Source organism: Lutra lutra, chromosome 7 (genome assembly GCF_902655055.1).
Source record: "Lutra lutra chromosome 7, mLutLut1.2, whole genome shotgun sequence".
Lineage (NCBI taxonomy): Eukaryota > Metazoa > Chordata > Mammalia > Carnivora > Mustelidae > Lutra > Lutra lutra.
This window is the reverse complement of record NC_062284.1, coordinates 73931192-73957982: the sequence shown is the minus strand read 5'-3', so window position 1 is coordinate 73957982 and position 26791 is coordinate 73931192. Positions and strand designations below refer to the sequence as shown.

General features: G+C 47.4%; 2 protein-coding genes across 16 annotated transcripts; one reads left to right on the top strand and one right to left on the bottom strand.

Annotated features, from left to right (window-relative positions):
* Positions 1–605: 605 nt before the first annotated feature.
* LOC125103913 (bcl-2-like protein 2) lies at positions 606–16422 on the bottom strand. Of its 6 annotated transcripts, XM_047735932.1 has the most exons (10): positions 16305–16411; positions 15920–16007; positions 15005–15444; positions 6188–6283; positions 3710–3824; positions 2920–2987; positions 2527–2633; positions 1991–2078; positions 1750–1901; positions 606–804 (listed from the first exon to the last, which is right to left on the bottom strand). In XM_047735932.1, the coding sequence occupies exons 3-10, from the start codon at positions 15434–15436 to the stop codon at positions 765–767; spliced, it is 1098 nt and encodes a 365-aa protein (XP_047591888.1). In that variant the 5' UTR covers positions 15437–15444; positions 15920–16007; positions 16305–16411; the 3' UTR covers positions 606–764. The 6 variants fall into 6 exon arrangements, with proteins under 6 accessions (XP_047591888.1, XP_047591882.1, XP_047591885.1 ...); XM_047735926.1 differs by lacking the exons at positions 6188–6283; positions 15005–15444; positions 15920–16007; positions 16305–16411 and adding an exon at positions 4177–4542; XM_047735929.1 differs by lacking the exons at positions 6188–6283; positions 15005–15444; positions 15920–16007; positions 16305–16411 and adding an exon at positions 3976–4050.
* A 57-nt stretch (positions 16423–16479) lies between these two features.
* PPP1R3E (protein phosphatase 1 regulatory subunit 3E) lies at positions 16480–24909 on the top strand. 10 transcript variants are annotated; one of them, XR_007128533.1, is made up of 4 exons: positions 21041–21654; positions 21915–22454; positions 24353–24430; positions 24722–24909. XR_007128533.1 is itself a non-coding variant. In XM_047735933.1 (3 exons), exons 1-2 carry the CDS (start codon positions 21238–21240, stop codon positions 22335–22337), a joined length of 840 nt encoding a protein of 279 aa, XP_047591889.1. In that variant the 5' UTR covers positions 21041–21237; the 3' UTR covers positions 22338–22368; positions 24291–24909. The 10 variants fall into 10 exon arrangements, 1 of the variants encoding a protein (XP_047591889.1); XR_007128530.1 differs by having other exon boundaries at positions 24589–24909; XR_007128531.1 differs by having other exon boundaries at positions 24572–24909.
* The last annotated feature ends 1882 nt before the right edge of the window (positions 24910–26791 follow it).

Here is a 26791-nt window from a genome sequence, read left to right as displayed (position 1 = left end):
CACTTCCTCCCATTCCCTCCAAATAAAAGGGAAAAAAAGGCAAAGGAAAACAAAACAAAACAAAACAAAAAACTGAAAAACAAAAAACGCCCCAAAACCCCCCAAAACAAGGTAGTGCATTTCCCCAAGGGGTAGGGGAATTTACACTGGAGCCGCTGGGAGCGGAACGGAGATCTTCCGGCTACAGAAACCTGCAAAGAAAGACACTCAAAACAGAAAAAGAAACACAAAAGGAAACAAAAGAGATCACCAGGCAATCTGGAGGGGCAGGGGAGCCGGAAAAGAGGGGTGGGGTGGGTGGCAGACCTGGCAGGACAAGAGCAGGTGGAGGGACTGTGAAAGTTAGGGAGAAGATGGAGGGAAGGTAACAAGCAGAACAGTTTGGTGTCCTTCCAGAGCCCTGGGTAAAAAAACCCCTCCTACCACCCATGCCCACCTACCCTTGAGCAGCCCCCAAGGGGGTGAAGTGGGACAGGGAAACAAGGGGAGCAGCTTGCGCAGTTGAGACGTGTCCATGGCGAATCCCCAGAGTGAATGAGCAGCCCCCTGCCCCACTCCCTGGGCCTTCCCCTACTCCCCAAAGCAGGTCCCTCCTCAGCAGTTAGTTATGGGATTCTCCCCCCTTCCACAGTATATCTTTTTTTTAAAAAATATTTTTTTTTCCATCAAGGTCATCTTCTGTTTTTCTTTTTTTTTTTTTAATTCTTTTTTTTTTTCCTTCTTTCCTCTTTTTTTCCTCTCTCTCCTCCTAATACACACTTTTTTTAGTAAGGGGAATACCATGATGTCGCTCTAGCCCGGCCCCTGGAAGAAAGAAGGAGAGTTAGGTGTTAACATGATCACTTAGGAGTTCAGCACAAGCCCCTCCCCGTGGGCCCTTGCCCCAGTTACAGTGCAGGGAATGGGGGCCAAGATATTTCCAAGTATCCTAAAACTGACCCCACAATCCCAGAAATTGTGACACACCTGGCAAATGGGAAGGGGCAATTTAATAGAATACCTTGCCAGAGGCAAAAAAACAAAAGTGTATCTGAGATAAAGAGGCAAGAAAATGGGACTCATTATTTTTCCAGTTTCAGTTCTTCACAGCTCTTAAACCCCAGGCCTTCACCATCAGATCCTCCCTAATTCCTGGGAGCAGATAAGTGAATCTTACGAAAAGCCAAGGTCTATATGCCTATTCTGTCTATTTAAAGGCAGGGAGAGGATAGTAAAGCAACATGGGCACCACTAGGCCCAGAGAGAAAAGTTAACCTTGCAAAACATTGGCTCAGTTAAAGAGTAAATATCTCAGTATCCTCCCACATGGCTGTTGAGTAGGATCAACTAGCCTCTGGCATTCTTCCAAGGGAGGTTCAATCTTCAACCCCTCCTTAACTCTGGGAAAAGTAGCAAATGTCCAAGCAGTGCCTTCACTACTCTGAGGCCGTTCTTCCTGGCCTGCTGTGTAAACACCTTCACTGCCACCAAGTCTCAAGGGAAAAAAAAAGGCTGGGAGAAGAAGCATCTCTCAGAACAGAGTGGAGAGATCCAGCCCTTATCACCAATTCCCGCTCCAGAAAACGATGATGAGACTGGCCGCCTGGCCTGGCCTGGCCTGCAACTACCTTCCTCACCCTGCGCAGGCAGGAGACCAAGTCCCTGGAGACCAAGGGGAGGGTAAGTGAGGGAGGTTCCTCAGATCAGGAAAGAAGGAAACATACAGGGCTCATGGGAGGCGGGGGAGAGGAGCAGCCCATCTATCCTGACCTGTAGACGCGACCCCGGGGCCTGCTGTTAAAACCACTGTAGAATCGAGAGCGGGAACTGTTGTAGTTGGTGGTCCGGGCACGGTATCGGGCTCGTGGGAAACCCCGGTCTGTTGTGCTGATGCCTGGTCTGTTGGTTCGTTTTGGGATCACCTGAGAGTGAGGGATGTACAGCAGAAAGCCTCAGAATAGGCCTGGAGAGTTTATACAGAACCAGAACAGCAAAGGGCAATGGGGCTTACCTTGATCTGTCTTCCTCTAAATAGGGACTCATCTAAGGCCAAAGAAGTCCTCACTGACTCCTTGTCTGAGAACTCTATATATGCAAACCTGAAAAAAATAATTTGTCATTTCATCTATCTGAAGTTACAAATAGCAGCTTATACGTCAAATCCAACTTGCAGGTATGCTCTGCTTGAGTAACAGCGTAGCCACATTTTTAATTCTTTGTCAACATTTTTTTTAAACGGAAAACTTCAATCTAAATTTTCAGCTACTCTTGGAAAATTATAAAAGAGTTTACACAGGGCTGGATTTCCATATAGCGGAACCAGCTGGGGCTAAGCAAAAGCTGCCCCTCCCTCTTCTAGTTCATGATCCCACCCACACTAACCTTCATCTCTGTCTGGTCTCCCATTTATGTGTAACCCGATATATACATTAAAGCCCCAACTTGTAAGACGAACACCACATATTTTAACTTACTGCTCAATATAAAACATAATTTATCTATTTCTAAAACGTAATTAAAATGACCTCAATCTACTTCCCTACTTACCCTTTAGGATGGCCACTAAATTTGTCACAGAGTATGGTAACACGGTTGACTGAACCACAGCCATGAAAGTGTGCTTCCAGCTCTTCTGCTGTTGCACCATAGTCCACCTGTGGGGGAGTAGAGGTGGTCATGTTTCACAGGTACCCTGCCTAGCGTCTAGGTTGGGCCACCCATCCACCCCAAGGCACATTAAATCTTGTTCTCTAAGAAACTAATCTTTTATCTTTCCAACCCCAGAGCCTCTGCGGATCACCATTACCTTTTACCTCCTCCAAACCCTCCCAATACTCCCCAAATTCATCACCTATCCTTGAGATGTTCCTTTTGAGCCTCCTATTAAGCAACTCCCAAAACAAGAGCTTCCCCAACCCCAATGAGGACCCTAATACATACATTGCCAACATAGATGGAACGGGCATCGGCCTCCATCTTCTCTTCAATGGACATGATCACTGGGCCAGCTTTGAAGAAAAAAAAGAATCAGGGGGTGAAAGCTGGTTTTCTATTTGACTAATTTTTGCACCACTACCACCACCACCACTAGAGTAAAGAAAAGATTTTAGTCTGTTCTGTTCCCTGCTGTACCCCTTAACAAGAATACTGTTTAACACACAATAGGTACTCGCTGAACATTTGACAAATCAAGCAAAAGATTAACACACTCTTAAAAATCAGAGAAAATGGTACAGGAATTCCCTCCTGCCCCCAAATCAAGTCCCTATTGAAAAGCTTTGACTGAAATCATGTGAAAAGTGAACAAAATCAAGGGAACCCAAACTCAACATTTCTAGATTTATTAAAGGGAAAGCCCCCCCCGCCCCCCTGCAGTCGAGCAGTTTCTCTTAGAACTCCTAACTAAAGGGTCTCCAACTAAAGGAAGAACTATGAGACTTGAAGGTCAAATGCCAGTTGGCAACCTCCACAAAGAGTAGAGGCAGACTAAAGAACAAAGAAGAACACATTTGTTAAAAGGACAAAGAAAGGCACAAGATCACCATCATTAAAATGTAGGTTTTTGCCTCGCTAAGGTCAGAAAAACACAAAATGGACTATGACCGCACCACCTGCCCAGTAATTGCTCAGACAAGCAGCTCCAAGGTCCCTAACATCCAATTCCACACAACCCGTGCTCGCACAACCCTTCCGAGGACCCGGGCTCCGCGTGCAACCGCCAGTTACTCACCATTGCCTGGAGGTGGACTCATATTCATCTGTTTCTCTACCTCGTTCTGTAGCTCCTTTAGCTTCTCAGCTTCTTCCTCCATCTCCCTGACTCGAGCTTTGATCGCTTCCAGCTCCTACAATGAGTGGAGAGGGTATGGAGAAGAGCTTAAGAGGAACCAACGCAGGGGCTCTGCCCTGCTCTCCGTCCGAGCGCGGCCCTAACCATGCTCGGCCATTTCCCTCGCCCCACATGCGGGTCACGATGAAAAAAAAAAAGCAAGCTACCTTCTCTAGAACAACACTAGGCACCCATAACGCCCGAATAAACCCGGCTGGGCCCCTTCTGGCGGTCGAGGATCCGTTCCCGGCCCTGCCCCAGCCACGTTATTCCCCGCCCACCCCCACCCCCCGCCTGCCTCCCGCTCGCCCGAGCTCTGGGCCTCCCGTGACACGGCCGGGCCTGCTCGCTCGCCCTTCTTCCCTCACCGGGTCCTCAATGGCGCCGTCCCCCGGGTCACCCTCGACCAGTCCCGGCTCCTCCTCCTCCTCCTGGCTGCCGGGGGCTCCCGAGCCAGGCCCAGGGCCCGGAGCTCCCGGGGGGGCGCGGGGCCGGGGCGGCTCCTCTTCGGGCTCGGGCTCCGGCTCGGGCTCCAGCAGCAGCTCCTCAGGCTCCAGTTCCTCAGACTCCAGCCCGTTCCCGTAGTCCCCTGCGCCCCCCGGGGCCCCCTCCCCGGCCTCCCCACCGGCCCCGGGCACAAGATGGCGCCGCCGCCCCGGCCCGGAGCCCCGACCGCCCGCAGCCCCCGCTGCTGCTGCCGCCGCCGCCGCCGCCGCCATCGCCGCTCAGACTGGGGCCCGCCGCCCGGCGATTGGAGAACTGCGCCGGGCACGCCGAGGATTCATTAGTTTAGCAGCCTGCCCGTCACCACGAGCTAGGACTCCATTGGGGAATATTACTTGGCAGTCAAACAAGGCCCCACCCCCAAGGCGGGATATTGCGGAAAATTCTCAAATCCCGGTAGGGGAACTGGCCTGTCAATCAACATACGTCCCACCTCCTCTCAAGTTCTTAGGTAACAATACCGCCACGCTGTGACGACATTCTTGCTTCCCCCACCGCCTCAAGGCGGGTCCGCGAAGCATGTGACGCTCGGTGATTGGCCGCTGGCTGGGCGAAGGGAGAGGGCCAATCTTCCGATCGCCTCGCCGTAATGGCCGTCTCAGATGCCCATTGGCTCGTGAGATTCGAAGGGCTAACACCCGTTTCATGACAGGTGAACCTTGCCCCGCAACGGACCGCCAGGCTTCCAGCAATGGAAGCCCGAGGTCACATGACTAGTCCTCAGGGGCGCCGCCATCTTGACACTACTGGTTGCCAACTAGAGAGCTGTTGGAAAGCGGAGGAGAGAAACATTGAGGCGGTTTCTGGAAACTGGTTTGCTGACCAGGAGAAGGACCAGTAGATGGAATGTTGCTGGAAATGTAGGTTCTGAATGGAGCTCTCCAGTAAGGACCTTACTTTTCTCATCGAAGTTATTGGTACCAACATCCATGGGGTCTCCCAAACTGGAAAGCGGGGAGAAATCCTTACTCCACAGCTACCAGCCTTGTCTGATCTGTCTTCCTTTCACAGGCATACTTTCCAAGCCCTCTGCTTATGCCGTTGTTTCAGCTTGTTTGTTGGACTGTTTGCTACAGCTCCCTAACAGGTCTCTCAGATTACCGTGTCACTGTTCCACCGCTACCAGACAGCTGGCTCCCCTTTGCTGGCCAGGTAAAAGTAAAACTCTACCGTGGCCTTAGAGACCTCAGGACAAGGTTACTTCACAAATGTAATTTCTGCAGTCCTCATCCCAGGGGGTTTACCTGCATCCGGCTCTGTGCCTCTGTACACGCAGTCCCCTTTCAACCAGACCACTGCAAACCTCGTCATCACCTCTGGTGCAAAACCTTCCGCGAGCCTCCAATCCCTTCCATGACAAGCAGGCCTACCTCCACTGTGCGCTTAATCATTTTGTCCTGCATTGTGAGTTTGGAGATGAGAGGCTGGATCCTATTTACATTTGCAGCGCCACTGTGGGACAATATGCTTTGCACATAGTAGGTGTCAATAATGTTTGCATTGATTGAGATCTGGATGCCACCCTCAACTCTCCTTCAGACAGCAGAGGAATTTCCCCTCTGAGATTACCTGTAGGACCTAGTCCTGGAAAACAGGGTTGCCATATTATAGTAGTGATATTACACATTTTTTTAAAAAGGAGGGAACGACGGTGCTAAGTTTGCAAGAGGGTTATTTGTAGCCAGACCAAGCTAGGGCTTTACAGCCAGATTCAAATGAGCCCAACCAAATTAATTAGACAACCCCAACAGGATGTGTATGGCTGGGGTAGGGAGACTGACAAGAGGAGATCCCTGTCAGCCAACCAAAAAGTCATAAGCTTCTCAGTATACCCCACTCTTCCCCTCACCGTCACGTTTTCTCACAAATCCTTACCTCAGGAACAGGGGGATTCAAAGCAGAGTCATAGTCACTTAAAATTTCACTGAAAATTAATTCAGCAGCCGTCTCAGCTCCGGTGGTCTGGGAGAACTAACTTGAGCATGGAAGACAAGCTCTGAAAGACTGGGGGGTTAATGGGGGGAAAAAAGATTTTCTACTAATCCTAATCTAATTAAGATTTTTGTTTTATTGGCACCTGGTTTAAACTAATCAAGCCAATCAAGGGAAATGGGATTTTTTCCCCAGTTCCTATTTTTATTGAGTACTTGATTTTGTAACATGCACAATCCTAGACTCATTATATTATCTCACTGAATTCTCACAACTCTATGAAGCAAATATTTCCAAAACTATAACCTTTTTTAGGGATGAAGAAAAAGTGAAGTAAACTGCACAAGTCATGGAACTAATTAAAGGTGAGCAGAGGAGAAAAAAAAAAAAGTTAGCTGGAAACTCAGAGCTTTCAAAGCTTGGATCAAAATTATAAAAGGTCTGCTTTGATACACAAAGATTACATTATATATGAGGTTGAAATTGGAAAAAAGACTAAATTCCAATAACAAATGATTAGGCAGACTCTAATTATATCTAAAGATTATGCACCTATTAAAAGGGATACATATAGCATGTAATAACATGCAAAAATAATTTTTGTTAGGCCAAAGAAGTAGAGTGTAAGATTGTATATGAAATATGATATAAGTGATATCTTATTTTTTAAAAAGATAACTTGGACATGGGGAGAAAAGGGAGCAAGAACCAGTTAGATCCTTTCTTTGGTAATATTTACTAAAAGATTCCAAACAGATGAGATTCTTAACCCAGTGATTGTATTTCTTACACTCTGCTCTCAAGAAATAATCTAAAAACTGGATAAACATTTGAGAATAAAGATATTCATCAAAGTGAAAAGATGTAAGCAATTTGAATGTCCAAGTGGGCACATTCAGGAAAATTATTATATACATGTAGGTATAATTTTATACAGTCATTTTGCCTTCAAAATATTTTTAATGACAAGGAAAAACTGTGCAATAGAACTGTAAGCAGAATTGTCGTATAGAAAATTGTATATACAGGGGCGTCTGGGTGGCTCAATGAGTTAAGCCTCTGCCTTTGGCTCAGGTCGTGATCTCAGGGTCCTGGGATCGAGCCCCACATTGGGCTCTCTGCTTAGCAAGGAGTCTGTTTCCCCCCTCTCTTTGCCTGCCTCTCTGCCTACTTGTGATCTCTCTCTCTGTCAAGTGAATAAATAAAATCTTAAAAAAAAAATCAAAACTGTATATACAGTATGATCCTAAAATAGAAGCACAGATAGAAGGTGGGAAAGAAATATGCCAAAATGTTAACAGTGGTACTTTCTGAGTAGGATTATACTTAATTTATACTTTTCCATGTTCTATGATTTTTCCACAATATATCATTTTTATTTAAAACTAACCTTCTAACTTCCAAACTCACTCTCATAAGCATGATTACTTTTAAAGACACATTTAAAAAGGTATTTGGAGACTTGTAAAGTAAGATACTTCCCTATTAGACTGTAAACTGCAAAAGGCAAGGACATCATCTTAATTATATTTGTATTCCCATTGCCCATCACCATGTGCCCAATAAACGCTAACTGAATAATCTTCCATAATAATTTTAATACCTTGCCCATTGTTGATTAACAGAAAACATCAAAGAAATAAGTTTCTAAGAGTGAATTTGTAAGAAATTAGATGTAATGATGTGAAATTTACCCGTCATGAGTATAATTTTCCTTCAGTAATAACCTCTCAATAGAGACCATGGAGTTTCAGGAAAACTAAAACTCAGTGATGTTGTGCCCGAGGAGGAAAAATGTGTTAATGGAAGTGAATGGTTAGTGGACTTAAGAAAAGGAGAATTAAATCAGTAAAAAATGGATGAGGGCACCTCCAGTTCTGTCCAAAAGGAAAAGCCATCTCACTAAACTACATAAATACTTGGCTCCTTGGTAGTTTCATCCCTATTTTTAACTCTTGCTCTTTTTGCCTGCTATAATAATTCTCTATAATCTAGAACTACATTGTTTAATATGGTACCCACTCACCACACATGGTTTGAGCACTTGGAACATGAGTATTCTGACTTGAGATGCACTGGAAGTGTCAAATATACACTAAATTTCAAAGACTTAGTATGAAAAAGCAATAAAATAAAATAAATTTATAAATTGATAGTGTAATATTATTTATTAATAATATTATAGTGTTATATTATAAAGTAATTATGATGTATAATTTATAAATTAATAGCTGTAACAAAATAAATAGCTGTAATTTTAATTATAGACAGAAATTATAGTAATATTTATATACTGGCCTAAGTAAAATATTATTAAAATTAGTTTCATACCTATTTCTCTTGCTTTTCTAAAGAGGCTACTAGAAAATATAAAACTACATATATGGCTTACATTATATTTCTGTTGGACAGTACTGATATGGAAGCTTAAAGCCTTGATCATTTACTCACCTCTCCTGTGGAGTAGACTCCAGTAATTTTCTTTGTTTTTTGAGGGGGCTGAGCCCAACGCGGGGCTTGAACTCACAACCCTAGGTGGAGAACTGAGCTGAGATCAACAGTTGGATGCCCAACTGACTGAGCCACCCAGGTGCCCCAACTCCAATTATTTTCTAATGCAAAGTCTAGCCTTGCCTACCTTAACTCCCTAGGTCTGTCCTTGCAGGGAAGTGAGGTGTCCATTTAAATGAGAAAGAACCTCCATTGGGCTGCTTATTTTCCATTCTCCTTGGTTAACTTCTTAACAACTTGTATCTGGAAAACTTGTTTTAACATACTGTACCAGAAGTATGTGTTCTTTACGAAAAGACCAGAAAATACTGACAGTAAAAAGAACAAAATAGGTGCGCCTGGGTGGCTCAGTGGGTTAAGCCTCTGCCTTCGGCTCAGGTCATGATCTCAGGGTCCTAGGATCCAGCCCCGCATCGGGTTCTCTGCTCGGCGGGAGCCTGCTTCCCTCTCTCTCTCTGCCTGCCTCTCTGCCTACTTGTGATCTGTCTGTCAAATAAATAAATAAAAGCTTTAAAAAAAAAAAAAGAACAAAATAAAATCACCAGTAAAATCCAACACCCAGTGATAATCACTAGTGATATTTTGGCATATACCCTCCCTGAGATTTTCAATACATAAATACATATATAGTTCCGTGTGTGCACACGTGTGTGCGCACACACACACATTTATATACTTATTTTAGCAAACTTGGATCATACTGTATATATTTTCTTTTCTTTTTTTTGACAAGTGAGAAACATCTTTCTGTATCAATAAAAATATTTTTCCAATTTCATTTTCCATGACTTTACTCAAAAAAGTCACCTTAGAAATGAGGGCTTCCCTGACTATTCTATTTAACAATGAAATCTGTACTTACAACTTCCCAATTCCATGCTAATGAATTCTTTTTCTTCATAGCATTTACCACCTCATAACATGAAATGTCATGTTAATGAATCTTGTGAGATGAATTTATTTATTTAATTTTTGTTTGCTTCCCTTATTAGAATGTAAGGAACATGAGGGCAGAACTTTGCGTCTGTGCCCTTCTCTATCTCAGTGCCTAGAACTGTGCTTAACATACAGAAGAGGCTTGAATATTTGCTGCATGAATGAATGATTCAATCAGTGAAGAACTACAGAGATTTCCATTATATTTCATTTTCTCATTAATTTTTAAAAGTCTCAATTTATTTATGTCACAACTATATCCACTTAAGGCAGCTTTTTAAAGTTTTCAAAGGATCTGCTCTTAAGAAGAAACACAGAATATCTATAATTCATCTAGTTGCTAGAAACTAACTAAATGTTGCCCCACTTTTATCAAAAGTACCATCTGGAGGAATGACACTCATGAAGAAATGTCTGAAGGGTAAACAATCCATCTATCCATTTAGATAGTATGAAATTTAGCCCTATACTGAAGCATCATAGGATATCTTTGGGCTAAATTGTGATAACCCTCATTAAACAAGCTTAGGACCTACTGAATCCCCATTTGGTATTTCTATGAGAAATCAACATCATATTTACTGTCAGGTGTTATGGAGGGTGATATCCTCTATTTCATCTCAGAAGAGCCACAGAAGTTTTTGCCCATCTTAAGGAACTGATAGGCTTTTCTAAATCCTAACAGGAATGTGAATCTTGTGTTTTCCAATTTGCCATAGCTGCCAAGAAAGCTCAAGGCAGAATTCATAGCTTAGCTTTAGTATTCCGAAATACTACTTATAGAATGCTTTTCTGTACATTAATTTTCCCTTTGCTGCCATCTTATTTCAATTTACCCTTTACATCTACTTTAAAAAACCATATTTGCCTATTTAGTCTTTTGTGTATTATAGTAAGATGTTGCAAATGCTTTTTTGGAAGGAACAAGTCAAATACAAATCAATCATTAATTCAGTCACACTACAGTGGAGATAAATGCTCTCATCGCCAGATAATATTAACTACTAAGAGCATCTAATTCTCTTTCCCCTAATGCCATGTTCACCAAGCCACTCTCAGATCTTAATATGGCTTGCCCTGTTGATTTTCTATAGAGAGAGGATGGAAACTCTCCTCTGAGCAGTATACTTCTAACTACAATTTAACACATAAACCCAAATGCAATTTAATTGCACTGGATTATAAAAAGACAAGGAATTCCTGCTTATAATTCAAAATTAGGATCATTATTCCTGTCAGACATGATTTTGATGTGGTCGTAGACTAGAAGTACAGAGGTATGGGCTGAATAATTTCTGTAGATTCCAACCACTTTAGCTGTTTGCATTAAAATGGCTGAAACCAATTATCTCAGGGGGCCAGAAAAGGAAGCAGGGGCTCCATTTTTGCTGGAAGTAGCAGCAGGGAACTGGGGAGAAATGCTCATTATCATCAGAGGCTGAACCACAACTGGGGATGTGATTACCATCACACAAAGCTTTGGGGTAACTTTTCTTTGTTTTGGTTTGTTTTCATTTGTAGCCATCCCAAAGTACTGTAGACACACACCCTCTTAAGATTTGGCTTGGCACAGATGGAGTTCTTGGCTTTGGGCATTTGGAAAGGGTTGGGAGATGGGGGAGGGGAGAACAACTCTGATTTTCTTTTCTTTCTGAAACCCCTGTTACCCTAGTTCTTGCCCTTAACAAGGTCATGAAGAGATGATTAGATCAAGAAATGTCCTGACACCAGGCTACAGAGTGTAGAAGTCACAAACCCTGCTCAGTCCTTCTCATTAAACTTCTGGGTTTTATTTATTTTTTTTTAATACGACCATTACATATTACACAAAAATAAAAGTCAAATGAACTTGGTATTTATAAATTATTAAATAAAAATACAGGAATATATATTTATATTTATAGAGCTTTTTCTTTTCTTCTAAACTAACCAAATCTGTTCTCCCGCCATTTTATGATTTAAAAAAGTAAAATAGTATATACCCTAGAATAAGTGGGGAGTGGGAATAATAATTGCAGGACCTAGTTGCCCTACTTCTGCTCCTTCCTTGGCCTAAGCAAAGTCCCTATTTGTCCCTTTGGGCTCCAGAAAGCAAGAAACGCCCTCTCCACCTATTTAATCTCTGAAAAATGGCAGTTAGATTTATTTCCCTTATTTTTAAAAAAATGAAATAGATTTAAAAATTGGGAGCCATACTCAGCCTTCCTGGCCAAGAGCTAATCCCAAGGAACTATATGGCTCTAGAAGAGAGTCTCTAGTTTTCCCTGACAGAAGAGTCTCTGGGGTTTCCATTGCCCCTCAAGCTAAAAAGGACAGGACAGATCAAAACTGCCCATTCTGGTCCCAGGCAAGCTACGCTTCTGGGAATCCAAGCCCTTTCCCCTTTCAGAAAACAACCTCTCCTTCCACCCAGGTGTGAAGGCCTCAGAGCAGGGCATTGTGGTTACCTGACCATGGTCCCTGCTGCTCAGGTTTGCTAATGCCCCCAGGAGAGCTAACAAGGATAGGTGTCCTGTGGTAGAGGGGAGGGTGAAGAGTCTGCCCCAAAACCTGGGGGAGCGCGGACTCCAATTTGGAGCTGATGGTCTAGTCAGTGGTTTTCCAACTTTTTTTTTCAGCAGCAAACCCCTTAATGCAAATAAAATCTTACCCTGAACCCCGATATGTAAGACAGCTACAAGGGGAGCTATTCTGTTTGAGGACATGTAGCCCAGCCTGCTTAGCACCCCCTCTTCACCTCCCCAAGGACTCCTGAGGCAACCCCTAGGAAACTTCAGGGCTCTGCCAAGCAGTCTGAAAACCACTGGTCTAGTTTGTCCTGAGCAAGCCAGAGACCCCACCCCCACCCCAACTGCCTGCCACAGACCAGCTCTGAGTTTCTGGTGTCAGCATACTCACAACAGACCAAGTGGCGCATGCAGTCTACCACGTTCCCTATAAATACCATTAAAAAGTGCAGCCCTCTCTCAAAAGCAAAAGTCTGGGCTAAACACCTGAGGCCGATTTTGGTCCCACATTCCTGTGAGTACAACTATGTTGCCACATTCCGGGACCAAGCGAAAATCTCCAAGAAGAGTCAACCATGGTCTAGCTAAGCTGATCAGTGCTCAGGATCAAGGGCAGGCTTCTAGAGCACTGTGTCTGCAGTCAGCATTGGAGAGCAGCAATTCTAGCACCTTGGGAAGTGCAGCAGTGAGGTCTGGCTCAGGACATGCATCTGGAGTGAAATCATTTCTCTCTCAAAGGAAAAAGCTATCATCTGAATCTGTTCTAGAGGACCGTGAGCTCTAAAGTTAATGTCCTCAGACTCTGAGGTACAGACAAGTAATACCCATGCAAACAGCGTGGCTTCAAAGAAAACAGAAATGCTTCTAGGTCATGGTAGGTACTCTAGAACCCGTACACCTGGCCCTGGATAAAGCAGCACCAAAGCCCACTACATGGTATAGGCCCATCACGGAGTACAGGTCACCCTCACACCCGTGGGGTTCAGAGCTGGAATGTTCCTCTCAAGGCATCAGCAGTCTCACTGAGACACAGTGCAGGACCCAGACTGCACTCTAGATCAGTATTTACCTCCACACACTCCAAAGGAAAATCAGAGTCTCAATTTAAAGTCTAAGTTTGGGTACAGAAGGTCCCGAGACACGGAACACTTTGGGCACCAGTGAGCCCTGGTGGCAGCAGAGGGTGGCAGGTAGGTCCAGGCCTCCTCCCCCGTTGCTGCCCCCCCACGCCCCCCAGGCCATTGCAGGCTCTGCAGCCCTATTTTCTGTTCAGAGCCCAGGAAGCAGCAGCAAGTATGTGATGCGCAAGGAATGGGGATGGTGAAGCAACAGGCCAGCTACAGAACTTCTCTTCTCTCCAGAGGCCTGCTAATGACTTTCTGCCGGAAAGTGCCCAAAGCCCTCTTCTAGATACAGTGTTTCTCCCACAGCCTTGAGGCCTCAGGACAAGGAGAGGCAGGGAGGAGAGGGTTGGGAGGAGGAGCATAGAACGGCCCCTTGTTCTTGCCACTCCAACAGAGAACTTTTCTCCTTGAATGCAGCCACCAACAGGTTAGACAAGCAGCCCAGCATGCACACGAGCATGCGTGCACATGCACAAGCGTGTCCAAGCAGCCCACCATCACAGCCACCTCTCCCTATCACCTGACAACCTCAAGCTTCCATTTCAAAGGGATGTGCCTTCTGTGTTTTCCCCAAATCCCACTCAACCAAAGGAGAAACAACCTCTTGTGCAAGTTGATCTTCCTTAGGGCTACATACGGAGTGCTAGGTGTAGCTTTGTGTGCCTATACCCCAGACATGATCCCTCCCACCATTGCCAACCCTGGAATGACTTTATCTCCTGGCCCCCAAATACTTCCCCAATACATTCCCTAATGTCTTCAGCTCCTCCTTCCAACTGCCTGCCTGGCACACACAGCTCCTTCACACAGTACCCTGCCCCCTCCCCTCCCCATTCCATTCCCGTCCATTCATTCCACTTCTTCCAAGGGCATTTCTCTTGTTCTGTTCCTGCTTTCGTGTCCCCCCAGCCACACCTAGCCCCACCTGGCCCTAGACTTTCTCACTTGCTAGCAAAAAAGGCCCCTACAGTTACCAGGGCCCCCAGTGCCACGGCCCCTGTCAGCACTGTCCTCACTGAGGCCCAGTTCCCCTCCCGCAGACGCCGCGCCTCCTCCAGGGCCCCGTCCCCGTATAGAGCTGTGAACTCCGCCTGTGGGAGAGAAGGGAAGTAGGAGAGAAAGAAGGAGAAAGGGAAATCAGGAGAGGAAAGAGTGGAGGAAAGAGGAGAGGAAGAGTTCCAGTTCCATCCACTGCAAACACTACCCCATACCCAGCTCCTCTCCAGCCAAAGTTCTACTGGCTGCAAACCCCCATCATCCCCCATGAGCGCCTGGCTCATTGGCCCTCTCTGCCTCAAGTGAATGCCAGCCTCTCCCGGGCCGAAATTTTTGCTCCGAACTGGCATCCTTTGCCAAGGCCTTCCTGACCACCGCCCATGCCTGACAACCCCCTGCCCCCCCACCCATGTCACATACTCTGGTGTAAAAAGTCCCCAACAGCTGGATGCCATTTCCCTGCAGGCACTGTGTACTCTGTCCTCTGCTATGGACCATGAGCCCATCCAGTGATGACTGCCTGGCAGCCCTGGAGTGCAGAGTCCAGCATGACACCCATAGTGAGGGCACCTGGTGCTACCCAAATAGGGAGACTCAGCCCCCAGCCTCAAGCCAGAGCCCCATCTTCCCTCTGGAGACCAGCTTTGCAGAGGAGTGTGCAGGGCAGCAACTGAGAAGCTTCTTACCCAGCCCCCACTGCTGTGGATCCAGTCGGCCAGCCGCGTCTCCAGGTAGGCCACCATCCACTCTTGGACTTGGCCCACAAGTGGCTCCATCTCTTTGTTGACACTCTCAGCACACAGTGCGGCTCCAAAGACAAAGAAGGCCACAAGGCGGCCCCAGTTGGGGCCCCCTTGGAAGAGTTCGTCAGAGACCTGGGTGAAGCGCTGCTGGGCCGAGCCTGGGGTCACATGCAGCTGGGCTGCCAAATCAGAGAAGGTACGCCGGAAGCGGGTCTCAAACTCATCTCCAGCTGCCCGCATGGCTTGGTGCAGTGGGTCAGCTGCTGGGCCCTCCCCAGGGCCAGCTCCACAAACATAACCCTTCTGCCTCAGCTTATAGCCTACAAAGTCTGCCACTAGAGCCCGTGTGTCTGGGGCTGAGGCCGGGGTCGCCATCCGGGCGGCTGTAAGAGTCAAGGATGAAAGACTGGCGTGAATATATGGTTGGAGAGCCAGAAGGGGTGCTTCAGGCTTGGCCAACCCAGTGAGCCGGGGAGAGAGGTGGGAGGAAACGCTCAGAGACCACTGGGCAGGGAGGGGCAAGAACACGGGAACTAAGTCAAGGTGAGAGGCCAGGGCATGAGGGGGCTGGCCATTAAATTCGTGATATGCCACATTAAATGCATAACAAGTAAATTTTATTTTTAAAATACTTTAGATTCTTTCCATAATAGGAGAATGCTAGCTCTGTAACACCCCCTACAAACCCCCTTTCCACAGTACACACCTTTTTGGCTTAAGGAAGGGGCTCAGTACCTCCCCAGAGGGAAGATGTGAGGATGCTGGCCAAGGCACAAGATGGGGGAGGAGACAGGGGCTGAAGGGAAAGGTGGGAGAAGCAAAGGGCTGCCCAGGACAGAGAAGGAAGGGGACACTCACCCAGCCTGGATGGCAGCTCTTAGGACCCAGCGCTGGTGGCAAGGAGCCCCCAGCTGGGGCCTTTCATCCTCCTGGCCAGCGTGGAGCCCTGGGAAGGGGAGGGGGAGAGCAGAGCTAGGCGGGGAAGGCCAGGGATCTGGGTCTGGACTGAGAAGGCTGGGGTTGCAGCTTCCCGGACCGGCCCCTGCCCCCAGCATTCTACCAGCTGTGTGGCCGAATCCATGTTTAATGACTGTCCTCCCGGGAAACCCAGGGCCAAGGGCTTCCTGCCGACACCATCTCTACTCCCGGCTCCCCCCAGTGCAGTCCAACAGCCCAGCTCCTCCTTCACCCCCACCCTCAGCAAGTCTCCAACCCCGCCTGCCTGCCAGGTTAGGGATCTCACGGGTCAGGCCGCTGCCAGGATCCGGGCCGTTTCCTGGTGCAGGAGCTGGGAGGGAGGGAGAGAGGGAGGAAGGGAGGGAAGGAAGGAGGGAGGAGAAAGGGGGGGGTGGCAGGAGGGAGGGCCCGGCGCCGGGTGATGATGGGGCCCAGAGATGCGTCCAGAGAGAGGGGCGGGGCTGGGAAGCAAGCTTGGGAAGGGCCACAACTCCGGAAGAGAGAGGGCCGCTGTAGGCCATGAAGAAAGAGCAGGGCAGAGAGGACACAGAAGGCCAGGCTGGGCTCCCGTGACTGAAGGCTGCCCAGAGAAGCCGGCAAGACCTCAGGAAACCTCGGAGCAAATTGACCATTTCCAGAAGGTCTCTGATGTTCCATGCACTTGTTGAATTTTTTCCAGCCCTGGAGTGGATGCCCGGATTAGAGGAGCAGTTCCCATTCCAGTGGGAACTGCCTGCCAGGTGTCTCGCCCTGTAGGACTGGCAGACACGACACGGACACTGAACAGTTCACTCCCTCTTTTCTCCAGGACCTTTAACCCAGTAGTCTCTTTGCGGGCTGGGGCTTTAGCCAGGCATCAAGACTTGGACCGCAAGTAGTTTCTGCAGGTAACCTTTCTTTACCTTCTTTCATTTTTTTGTAATCAGATTGGTTTTCTTTTTCATTCTTTTTACCCCACACATGGACTTATTCTCATTATGACAAGTTCAAACAATATAGAAATATAAGGGGAACAAATACAAGTCCTCAATCTCCCGCCTTCCACCCCTTGCTCAATTCTGCCTCCCTTTCTGGAGGATGCCAACCAAGGTCAAGGTTGATGATTACCCTTTCAGATTTTATATGTGTGTGTATGTATGTATGTGTACACACACATACATATAGGTATGCCTATTATTTATACAGGGCAGTTCACAGGATGTGAAGCAGTGTGACCACAGGTGATCCTCAGGAGGGCTCTCTCAGGCATTCTGACTGGGCCCCACTGGTTCTTGCACTGGCACTTCCTTCCACTCTGTTCGGAGGGACCTCCAACCAAAGGCTAGAAAGAGGCAACCCAATTTTCCTTTCCTGCTGGTTCCCTTTGCTTCTACCTGGGGTCCAAGCCTTGATATTCCTACCTGCCCTTACAGTCTCTGGAGAAGAAAGTTTGTTTCTGTAACAATAATAGTAACAACTGGGGCGCCTGGGTGGCTCAGTGGGTTAAAGCCTCTGCCTTTGGCTCAGGTCATGATCCTGTGATCCTGGGATCGAGCCCATTGGGCTCTCTGCTCAGCAGAGAGCTTGCTTCCTCCTCTCTCTCTCTGCCTGCCTCTCTGCCTACTTGTGATCTCTGTCAAATAAATAAATAAAATCTTAAAAAAAATAATAGTAACAACTAATACATTTTGAGGACTTATTAGGCGCTAGGTGCTTTCTTTACATGCATATTTATCCTCAATCCAATCCCTAAGCTGTTTTAGTCTCATTCTATAGGTGAAAAGAGTGAGGCTTAGAGAGGTTATTTACCCAAAGCCATGTACTCAGAAACTGGTACTCAACTTTGTCTGACTGTAAAGTTTGCCTTAACTTTAAGTGCGTTGCTAGAAGGTCATCTCTCTGCTTCAGGTAATCTATGTTGTTATGACATTTACGAGTCCAAAATCAGTCATCCCCTCCATTCTGAAGGCACAGCAGACTGCACACCTTTATGACTGTATCCTTCAATCATCCTCCTTATTTCTTTGCTCTTGGGCTGATCATTCTAGCTTCCACCGGCAAGTCTGCCTTGCTGCATTATTCAGAGAATAACCTGGTCCATTCCTTCTTTTGCAATACTGATTTCTTCTGAGACACTTAACTGAAATAACAACACTTTTAGGTCTCAGGATCTAAGTATATTTCTGTCTGCCCTCCCATTTTATTTATAAACCCTGTGAAAGCAGGAATGGAATTTTATTCACTGTTATGCCCTTCAGGCCTAATAGACCCTCAGTAAATGTTGACTGAACAAATCATTCAGTGCGTACTGTAAGCCTACTCCGATGTTTGAAGATAACTGTAGTGGCTATTTAATAACAAAGACTGAACTGTGAAGAGGGAAAAAAAAAAAAGAAAGAAAGAAAAGAAACATTGATTTGGAAGAAAGGTTCAATGTCAGCCGGAACAGCCAGAACAGAACTGCTAAGCCAACACAAATTATACCTGGTCCAAAGCTGTGTACCTCAAGGATCTTCTCAGACCAACACCACGGAGCCAAGGAATGGCAGCTCAAACTACAGACAAAGCACAAGTGTTTTTATCAGAAAACCTCAGGCCATATAGGCCACTTTGAACCTTATCTATTCCTTTAATTATATATATATGTATATATATTTTAATTAATATATACATATTGAAGATTTTATTTGAAAGAGAGATATATAAGGAGCACGAGAAGGGAAGGGACAGAGGGAGAAGTAGACTCCTTGCTGAACAGGGAGTCCAATGTGGGGCTGGATACCAGGAACTGGGATCATGACCTGAGCCAAAGGCAGATGCTTAACCAACTCAGCCACCCAGGCGCCCCTGAACGATATATCTTACAAGAGCAAGGAAACCAGTTTTCTTTTTCTTTTTTTTTTTAAGATTTTTATTTATTTATTTGACAGACAGAGATCACAAGTAGGCAGAGGCAGGCAGAGAGAGAGGAGGAAGCAGGCTCCCCGCTGAGCAGAGAGCCCGATGTGGGGCTCCATCCCAGGACCCTGGGATCATGACCTGAGCCGAAGGCAGAGGCTTTAACCCACTGAGCCACCCAGGCACCCAAGGAAGACAGTTTTTAAATGCTTGATTGTAACACAAATTAGTGTAACATTATTTTACACCATAAAATAGGAAAATAATAGGTCCATGGATTATATATACATGTATAAAATCAGAAAATAAAACTACTTTAAAAATGATTCCCAGGGGACCTGGGTAGCTCAGTGGCTTAAAGTCTCTGCCTTTGGCTCAGGTCATGATCCCAGGGTCCTGGGATTGAGCCCCGTAGGCTCTCTGCTCAGCAGGGAGCCTGCTTCTTCCTCTCTCTCTGCCTGCCCCTCTGCCTACTTGTGATCTCTGTCAAATAAATAAATAAAATCTTTTTTAAAATTTTTTAAAAAATAGGGGCGCCTGGGTGGCTCAGTGGGTTGAAGCCTCTGCCCTCGGCTCAGGTCATGATCCCAGGATCCTGGGATCGAGCCCCGCATCAGGCTCTCTGCTTGGCAGGGAGCCTGCTTCCTCCTCTCTCTCTCTCTGCCTGCCTCTCGGCCTACTTGTGATCTCTGTCAAATAAATAAAATCTTTAAAAAAAAATTTAAAAAAAAAAATAAAAATGATTCCTGGCTAACTAGCATTCCTAAGGTTAAAATGGAGTTAAAATGCAAATAAGAGAGGTGCCTGGGTGGCTCAGTGGGTTGGGCCTCTGATAGTATGTGTCTCACGGTTTATTTCCAGCTTAGTCACTTGAGATTTTACAGTTAAACTATTCTGCTGTTTTAAATTTAGAGATTCCATTTCTACTCTAAGATTCCTCATTACAATACTCTGAAGATGTTAACTATTACTACTAAATGTTTTAATCTTATATAACCAAGTGGGTAAGAGTGGGCTCTAGCACTGGACTGCTGATGTTCTAATCCCAGGTCCTCAAACATTGCCTATGTGACTCTGGGCAAGAGTCCCAGCCCCTCTCTTCTTCAAATTTCTCACCTGTAAAATAGGCATACTAGTACAACTTACTCTTTGATGGGGACTTACAGGAATTAAAATTTGCAAAACTCTTACAGGCGTACCTAGTACGTACATTGTGTTATACAAAATCAGTAGGGGATTTATGGGGAAAAAAAGAACTACACAAAATACTTCACTTTTTTTTTTTCACTAATGTAGAACAAAATGAAGGAGAAAAAAAAAGCCAGCTCTGTGCCCCTGTTGAAAGCTCCCAGTGGAACTAGAACTCCACAGTCCCAACTTCAAGAGAGTTGTGTGTTCATTCATTCATTCAATAATTTGAGAGCCTACTATGTGCTGCAACTATGTGTTGAAACTGTGACTCAGACACAGTCTCTGTCCTCAAAGGACTTGCAGTGGGATTACAGATCAGAACTCTAATCTACTTTTTCACAAATGAGAAAACTGAGTTCCAGAGAAATTATGCCATGCTCAAGGTCACACAGCAAAATACTACCAGAGGTGAGACCAGAGCTGTCTTCCGACAACTCAGTTCAGAACTCTTTTCTAATGGACCACCCATCCTTTTGAGGGCCACACTTTAGTTTCTATTTGAGACACTACCTAGTTTTTACGATCTTTCCTTCTGTGCACTCCCTGTAAGCCCCCTCCAAAACCTGGAGCCTAGGGTTTGGAAAAGAAAATGGTGAGTCCTGAAGAGAAAGTCACACGCTGGGCATATTTAACCATCCTTAGCAAGAAAATGAAAGGTTACTCTGTCCTCCCTTAAGCATTAACTCTAACCATGCCAGAGAGGTTGAAGCCGTTAAAAAAAAAAAAAAAAAAAAAAAGCCTGAATGGTCTCAGGACCGGAAGGTGGATCCCCGCCCCCTGGTACGCTGCAAAGACAGATGGGGAGCCACCTGTCAGAGGACTGTGGGCGGGGGCCCGGCCGAGAGGGCCGCGGGACTGGAGGGTGAGCGTCGCTGAGCGCACGCTCAGAGCAGACAGCTTGCAGGAGGCCGGAGACGATGGTCTAAAATCCTGAGAGCTGACGGTCAGAGCGGGGGCGGGGGGGGGAGGTTGGAGGGGAAGGTAGTCACGGAGGGGTGACAGCTACAGGAGGTGGAGGATCCTGGAGGTAACAGCAAGGAGAGTACGCGACGGCGAGGGGCGGCTTCTGAGCCGACGCCGGGCGGTCAAGCCAGAGGAAAGCAGGGAACGCTGCGGCGTTGCGGGCTTGCCCCGCCCGGGCGGGGGGTGCCATGTCTCGAGAGCGGCCCCCCCGCACCGACATCCCCCGCAACCTGAGCTTCATAGCCGCCTTAACAGAGCGTGCCTACTACCGCAGCCAGCGGCCCAGCCTCGAGGAGGAGCCGGAGGTGGAGCCAGGCGAGGGCGGGACGCGCCTTGGGGCCCGATCCCGCGCTCACGCTCCGAGTAGGGGTCGCCGGGCCCTTTCTGCACCTGCCGGAGGCGGCGGGGTCCGGGCGCCCCGCAGCCGCAGCCCGGACACCCGTAAGAGAGTGCGTTTCGCCGACGCGCTTGGGCTGGAGCTGGCCGCGGTGCGCCGCTTCCGCCCCGGAGAGCTGCCCCGGGTGCCCCGCCACGTGCAAATCCAGCTGCAGAGGGACGCCCTCCGCCACTTCGGGCCGTGCCAGCCTCGCGCCCGCGGCCTCCAGGTAGGCGGGCGGCAACGGCACGCGCCTTTCCCGGGACCTCCCCGAGCCGGCCGCCGTGGGCGTGTGGGAGAGGATTTATCAAGCAACACCCATGTCCCTCCCCAACCCTAGACTTAGTTTTGCTCATTCCTTTTGGGGCCACTCTCTCAGCTGGGCTCCACTCCGACTGCCCCACGCCGGGATCGGCCTCGGAGTGGCCCCGTGCCGCGTCCTGACCCCGCCCCCCGTTTCTCCTCTCCCCTCTCCTCCCCTTCCCCCAGGAGGCGCGCGCCGCCCTGGAGCCGGCCAGCGAGCCCGGCTTTGCCGCCCGCTTGCAGGCGCAGCGCATCTGCCTGGAACGCGCCGAGGCGGGCCCGCTGGGCGTGGCCGGGAGCGCGCGCGTGCTGGACCTGGCGTACGAGAAGCGCGTGAGCGTGCGCTGGAGCGCCGACGGCTGGCGGAGCCAACGCGAGGCACCCGCCTCTTACGCCGGCCCGGCACCGCCCCCGCCGCGCGCAGACCGCTTCGCATTCCGCCTTCCAGCGCCACCCATTGGGGGCGCCCTGCTTTTCGCCCTGCGCTACCGCGTGACTGGCCACGAGTTCTGGGACAACAACGGCGGCCGTGACTATGCTCTACGAGGGCCCGAGCATCCCGGGAGTGGCGGAAACCCGGAGCCCCAGGGATGGATCCACTTTATCTGAGACGCCTGGGTCGACGGCGGGAAAATCAAAGGCACCCAGGGGCTGGGGGAGCCCGAAGATTTGGCGGGGAGGAATGAAAGAAACGGAGATTGGCTGGGAGCTGTCCAAGAGAGTCAAGTGGGGGAGGGCGAGGAGGATGGGAAAAATCAAAAGGGTGTGGGGAGTGAGCGAAATCAACGAAAGTCGGGGGAGGTCGGGGTGGAAAAACAGAGTTGGATGTGAGTGATAGGCACCCAAGGCATAGAAGAAAGGAAACCAGAAAGGGCGCTGGAAGGATTAGGAAAAAAGCAAAAGACTGGGGTTTGATGGTGATACCGTGAACTAGTCCTGGGAGAAAGTAAGTGGGTTCGTCAGACTTAAGCAGATGGTTAGGGTACCTCTTTGAGATTGAGGAGGTACTTTGTTTGAAGTAGGAGTCCACCCTGCTTAAGTCATTTGGATTGCGAGCTCATTCCCTCTTTTTACCCGCTGTTGCCACCTCAGGTCCCTCAGTCCTGCCCATCCTAGTTTTATACTCAGCCATAATTGCCTTGCTTAAGTCCCGGGAACTTGGCCATTGCTTCCCAGCCCCTGGCATTATGACAGGATTCCCTTGTCATTCCCGACGATCCCGGGCTTCATTTCCCCCTGACTGGCTGGGGAGTAATGGCAGGCTGCAATCAGAGCTCCTACCTCCTTCTCCAGGCAGCCCTGGGGATTAAAATGAAGGCTAAACCAACTCCAGGCCTGTCCTTGTAGCCAAATAAGGCCGTGCCTGAGGAGCTGGTACACTCAGGGGCTTCCAGAAAAATGCCAGCCTTACCTTTCTGGAGTGCCTTTTAATGACCTTTGAGCACTTTATGCACTGTATTTGTCAAGAAACAGTGAATCACAAGAATCACTATCATGATTCTGCTTTGGGAGGAAAGAGTCACTGACTAGCTGTATTACTTTAGGCAAAGTTATTTCACGTCTCTGGGCCCCAGACTCCTCCTTGGGAAATTAGATTTTAACTAGGTGATCTCTCACAGTCTCTTCTTGCTTTGACATTTTATGATCCATGAGTGTAGATAAGAAGCCACATTCTTCAACCTACATTTGGAGTGCTACAGTTCAGAACACACAGTACTCCCAACATTTGGTTGGGGCTGAGGATGGGTCTTCCAGTTTTTGACACAAATGTTCCAGAGCCCAGGAAGCATCCCACAACCAGCTGCAGCCTGATGGTATTCCAAACCCTTTTTCAAACTGCAGTTCATCCTCTTCCCCATACTTTTTGCTCTTGCCCCCACAGACTTCCAGTCTAGGTACTTTGAGACAGTTTTGGGCAGGTGCATATCTGTTGGGGAAAATGATTTTGGGAGCCCCAGAGATGAAACAATGCTGAGGATCTCTTGAGGATAAAGGTTTATGAATATAAGAAATGGAAAACATTTCAAATCAAGAATCAAAGCCACTTAGTAATTAAATGGCACCAGAAGATGGCAGTCTGTTCATACCCTGAGCAAGTGAAATGGGGAAGCTAGACTCTTCTATCCATTCACCATCATGCCTTAGGTCTCCCTTCCTGGTTAACCTCTGTTGGTAGTTTTTCCTTTCCTCTTACCCTATTCCTTTTTTTTTTTTTTTTTAAAGATTTTATTTATTTATTTGACAGAGAGAAATCACAAGTAAGCAGAGAGGCAGGCAGAGAGAGAGGAGGAAGCAGGCTCCCTGCTGAGCAGAAAGCCCGATGTGGGGCTCGAACCCAGGACCTGGGATCCTGACCTGAGCCGAAGGCAGTGGCTTAACCCACTGAGCCACCCAGGCGCCCCCTCTTACCCTATTCCTAAACTCTTTGCTTTTTTCTTTCCTTGTCCCTCTCTCATCACTTTCATTTTTCTTTTGCTATATAGGGTATTTACCTTCATTTTCTCTTTTCCATTTGCCTCCATCTTCATCCTTGTTGATCTCTGCTATTCCTTCTCCCTCCAGAAGGGGTGGAGAACCTACTTCCTTTTCTCCAAGACCATGATTCATCCACCTTCCTCCCTCAGGCTCCTTCTTGACAGTCTTCTAGAAGGGAGAAGAGTGAAAAGAAGCAGTTCCTGATGCAGATGAACAGCCGCTCCCAGGTAAACCAGCTCCCCACACCCTTTTCTATCTATTACTAGTTTCTCAAAAATGTCTGAATCCCCCTCTTATTACCGAGTCAGAGAGTGCATGCATACATGCCCATACATGCATTCGGAACAGAGTATGGGGCATATTACCAGGCCCCTCCTTTCCAAAGCTTTAGTCCTTTGAAGGAAGATGGCCAAAAGAGAGGAACCCCGAGTCGCTCCTCAAAGAAGTGCCGGTTTAAACAGCATCCTTACGTGAAGAAGAAAACAAAGAATTTCATGCAACTTGTGGATCACCTTCAGGTCAAAGTTCCAGCAAAGTGAAGAAAGAACCTCCTGGAAGCCACCAAGCAATGCGCTTTTTAGTCATCAATGAAGAGCCCAAGGAAGGATGATGGAGAGGGAGCCTAGGTCGGGGCTCATTGTATACTAATCTCTTGCCTAATGTGTTTGCACTATTGTCATGTCGTATTAACAATCGTAATAGCTCACATGTACTTATCTACTCAAATCTGGTGTCTTGCATGCATTACAATCTTCAGAACAACCCTATCAGTTGAGAAATATTATCCCTGTTTTAGAGATGTGGAAACCGCTCAGAAAAGCTCAGTAATTTGTTCAAGATCACATCGCTGGTAAATGGCACAGCTAGGGTTGTGAACTCAGGATCTCCAGAGCTTCTGTGTATAACCATGTTATTACATTTTTTCCTTCAAAAACAAAACTGAAAACTTTGCCATATGTAATCTCTTATTAGGAAAAGACCACAGTTTCTAACTCGTCTGCCTTCCCATCCTCCCAGTTTACCAAAATGGCTTAGAGAAGGCAAAGTAGAGGGTCCAAGCTCCCATGCAGGAGCTTGCTGCTCTCTTCTGTACCAGTGTCCCAGCTCTGCAGAATCAGCAAGGGGACCACACTGCCTGCCTGCTAGAAAACTCGGGAATCCATGTGAACTTCAGCTTTTCCTTACATTGGGATTCTCTCCTGCCCCTAACCAACATTCTGCACCTGTTGGTGTGACACCCTTTCCATTCCCCTGACCAATCCCTAAAGTTTCCATTAAAGGGTATCCCTGAGTAGGACAACTGCTGAATGGTCTGTGCTTGGGCTCTCTCTGCAAGCCTGGATATTGCTGAGTGGATAAATGTAAACTGGTTGGAGACAGGGAACCCCCTGAGTTTTTTCTTTAAGAAGAGCTATGACTTCCAACCCCCTACCTGCCCCGTCATTCTCAGCTTTATAGAACCAACACCTGAACCTTCTAGTTCTTTCCACATAGAGATGCCCCAGGGCTTGGGGTAAGCTGATAGTCTAATCTGATACGGGAAGCACTAGAAGTTTGGTGGAATCTTTAGAGATGTATTAGATGTTACGGGGATGGGTCCTTTCCCCTGAAGGCTGACTATATGAGCAGGAGCAGTTTGGTGTATACAGGTCAGCTGTGGACCAGGCAGTGCTAGAAGAGAAAACACTACCCTGGTCCGGGGCTTGGGTCCTTGAAGCAACACAACTAGAACACTTTTGCCTATTTCTCTCATCCAGACCTCAGATGTCTTCCTATACTTGCTTGTCTGACAGCCTGCCTCTCGTACCTTTGTTTCTCTTCATGACTGTAGCTCATTTCTCTTCACAATAAGCCCTGGCTCCTGAACTTTCCAATCGAACTCCCACATCCCCTTGCTTCTAATACCTGCATTTCTCTGGCGCTCCTCCAGATCTCTGGGTCCTTGCAATCAGCAAGGTCATACAATCAGAGACCTGGAAAAGCTTGTCTTTAGAGATCACTGGGTCCATGCTCCAGTACAAATGAGGACACAGGTCCAGAAATGAGAAGATTTCAGCAGGGTCAGAGAATTTGTTAGTGCAGCTCAAGATGGGGCTTAACCCCAGCCCTCCTGACCAGATCCCACTCCCAGGCTACAAAGCGGCCTCTATATTCAGACCTGTAATTTTTCACGGCAAGGGATAATATTACAAATGTTTCATTTTCTGCTGCTAGTTTCCATTCCCTTCCCTATCCAGGCATAAAAAGAAACAAAAGGCACTTGTAGTTTTCTCAGCTTGGGTACTTCTTCGGGTGATATTGCTAAGGAACAGTGAAGTTGCTAAAAAGACTGAATAATCCACCCATTGACTAGCTAACCTGGAGAGGAATTGAAAGCTTGCTATGTGGATCTCCCCAAACCACTGTTCTCATCAGGCCCTCTCAGAGTGTCCTCACCCTCTTCACAGTGCAGCCCTATTCACTGGGCCCCAAACCCACGAGTATTGTGCTTCACTTCAGCTTCCTCATGTAACTGCCCTCCCTTCTGGATAAAAGACCTCATACTTGAAATAAAGTCGAAACATAAAAGTATATCATAAAATACTGAG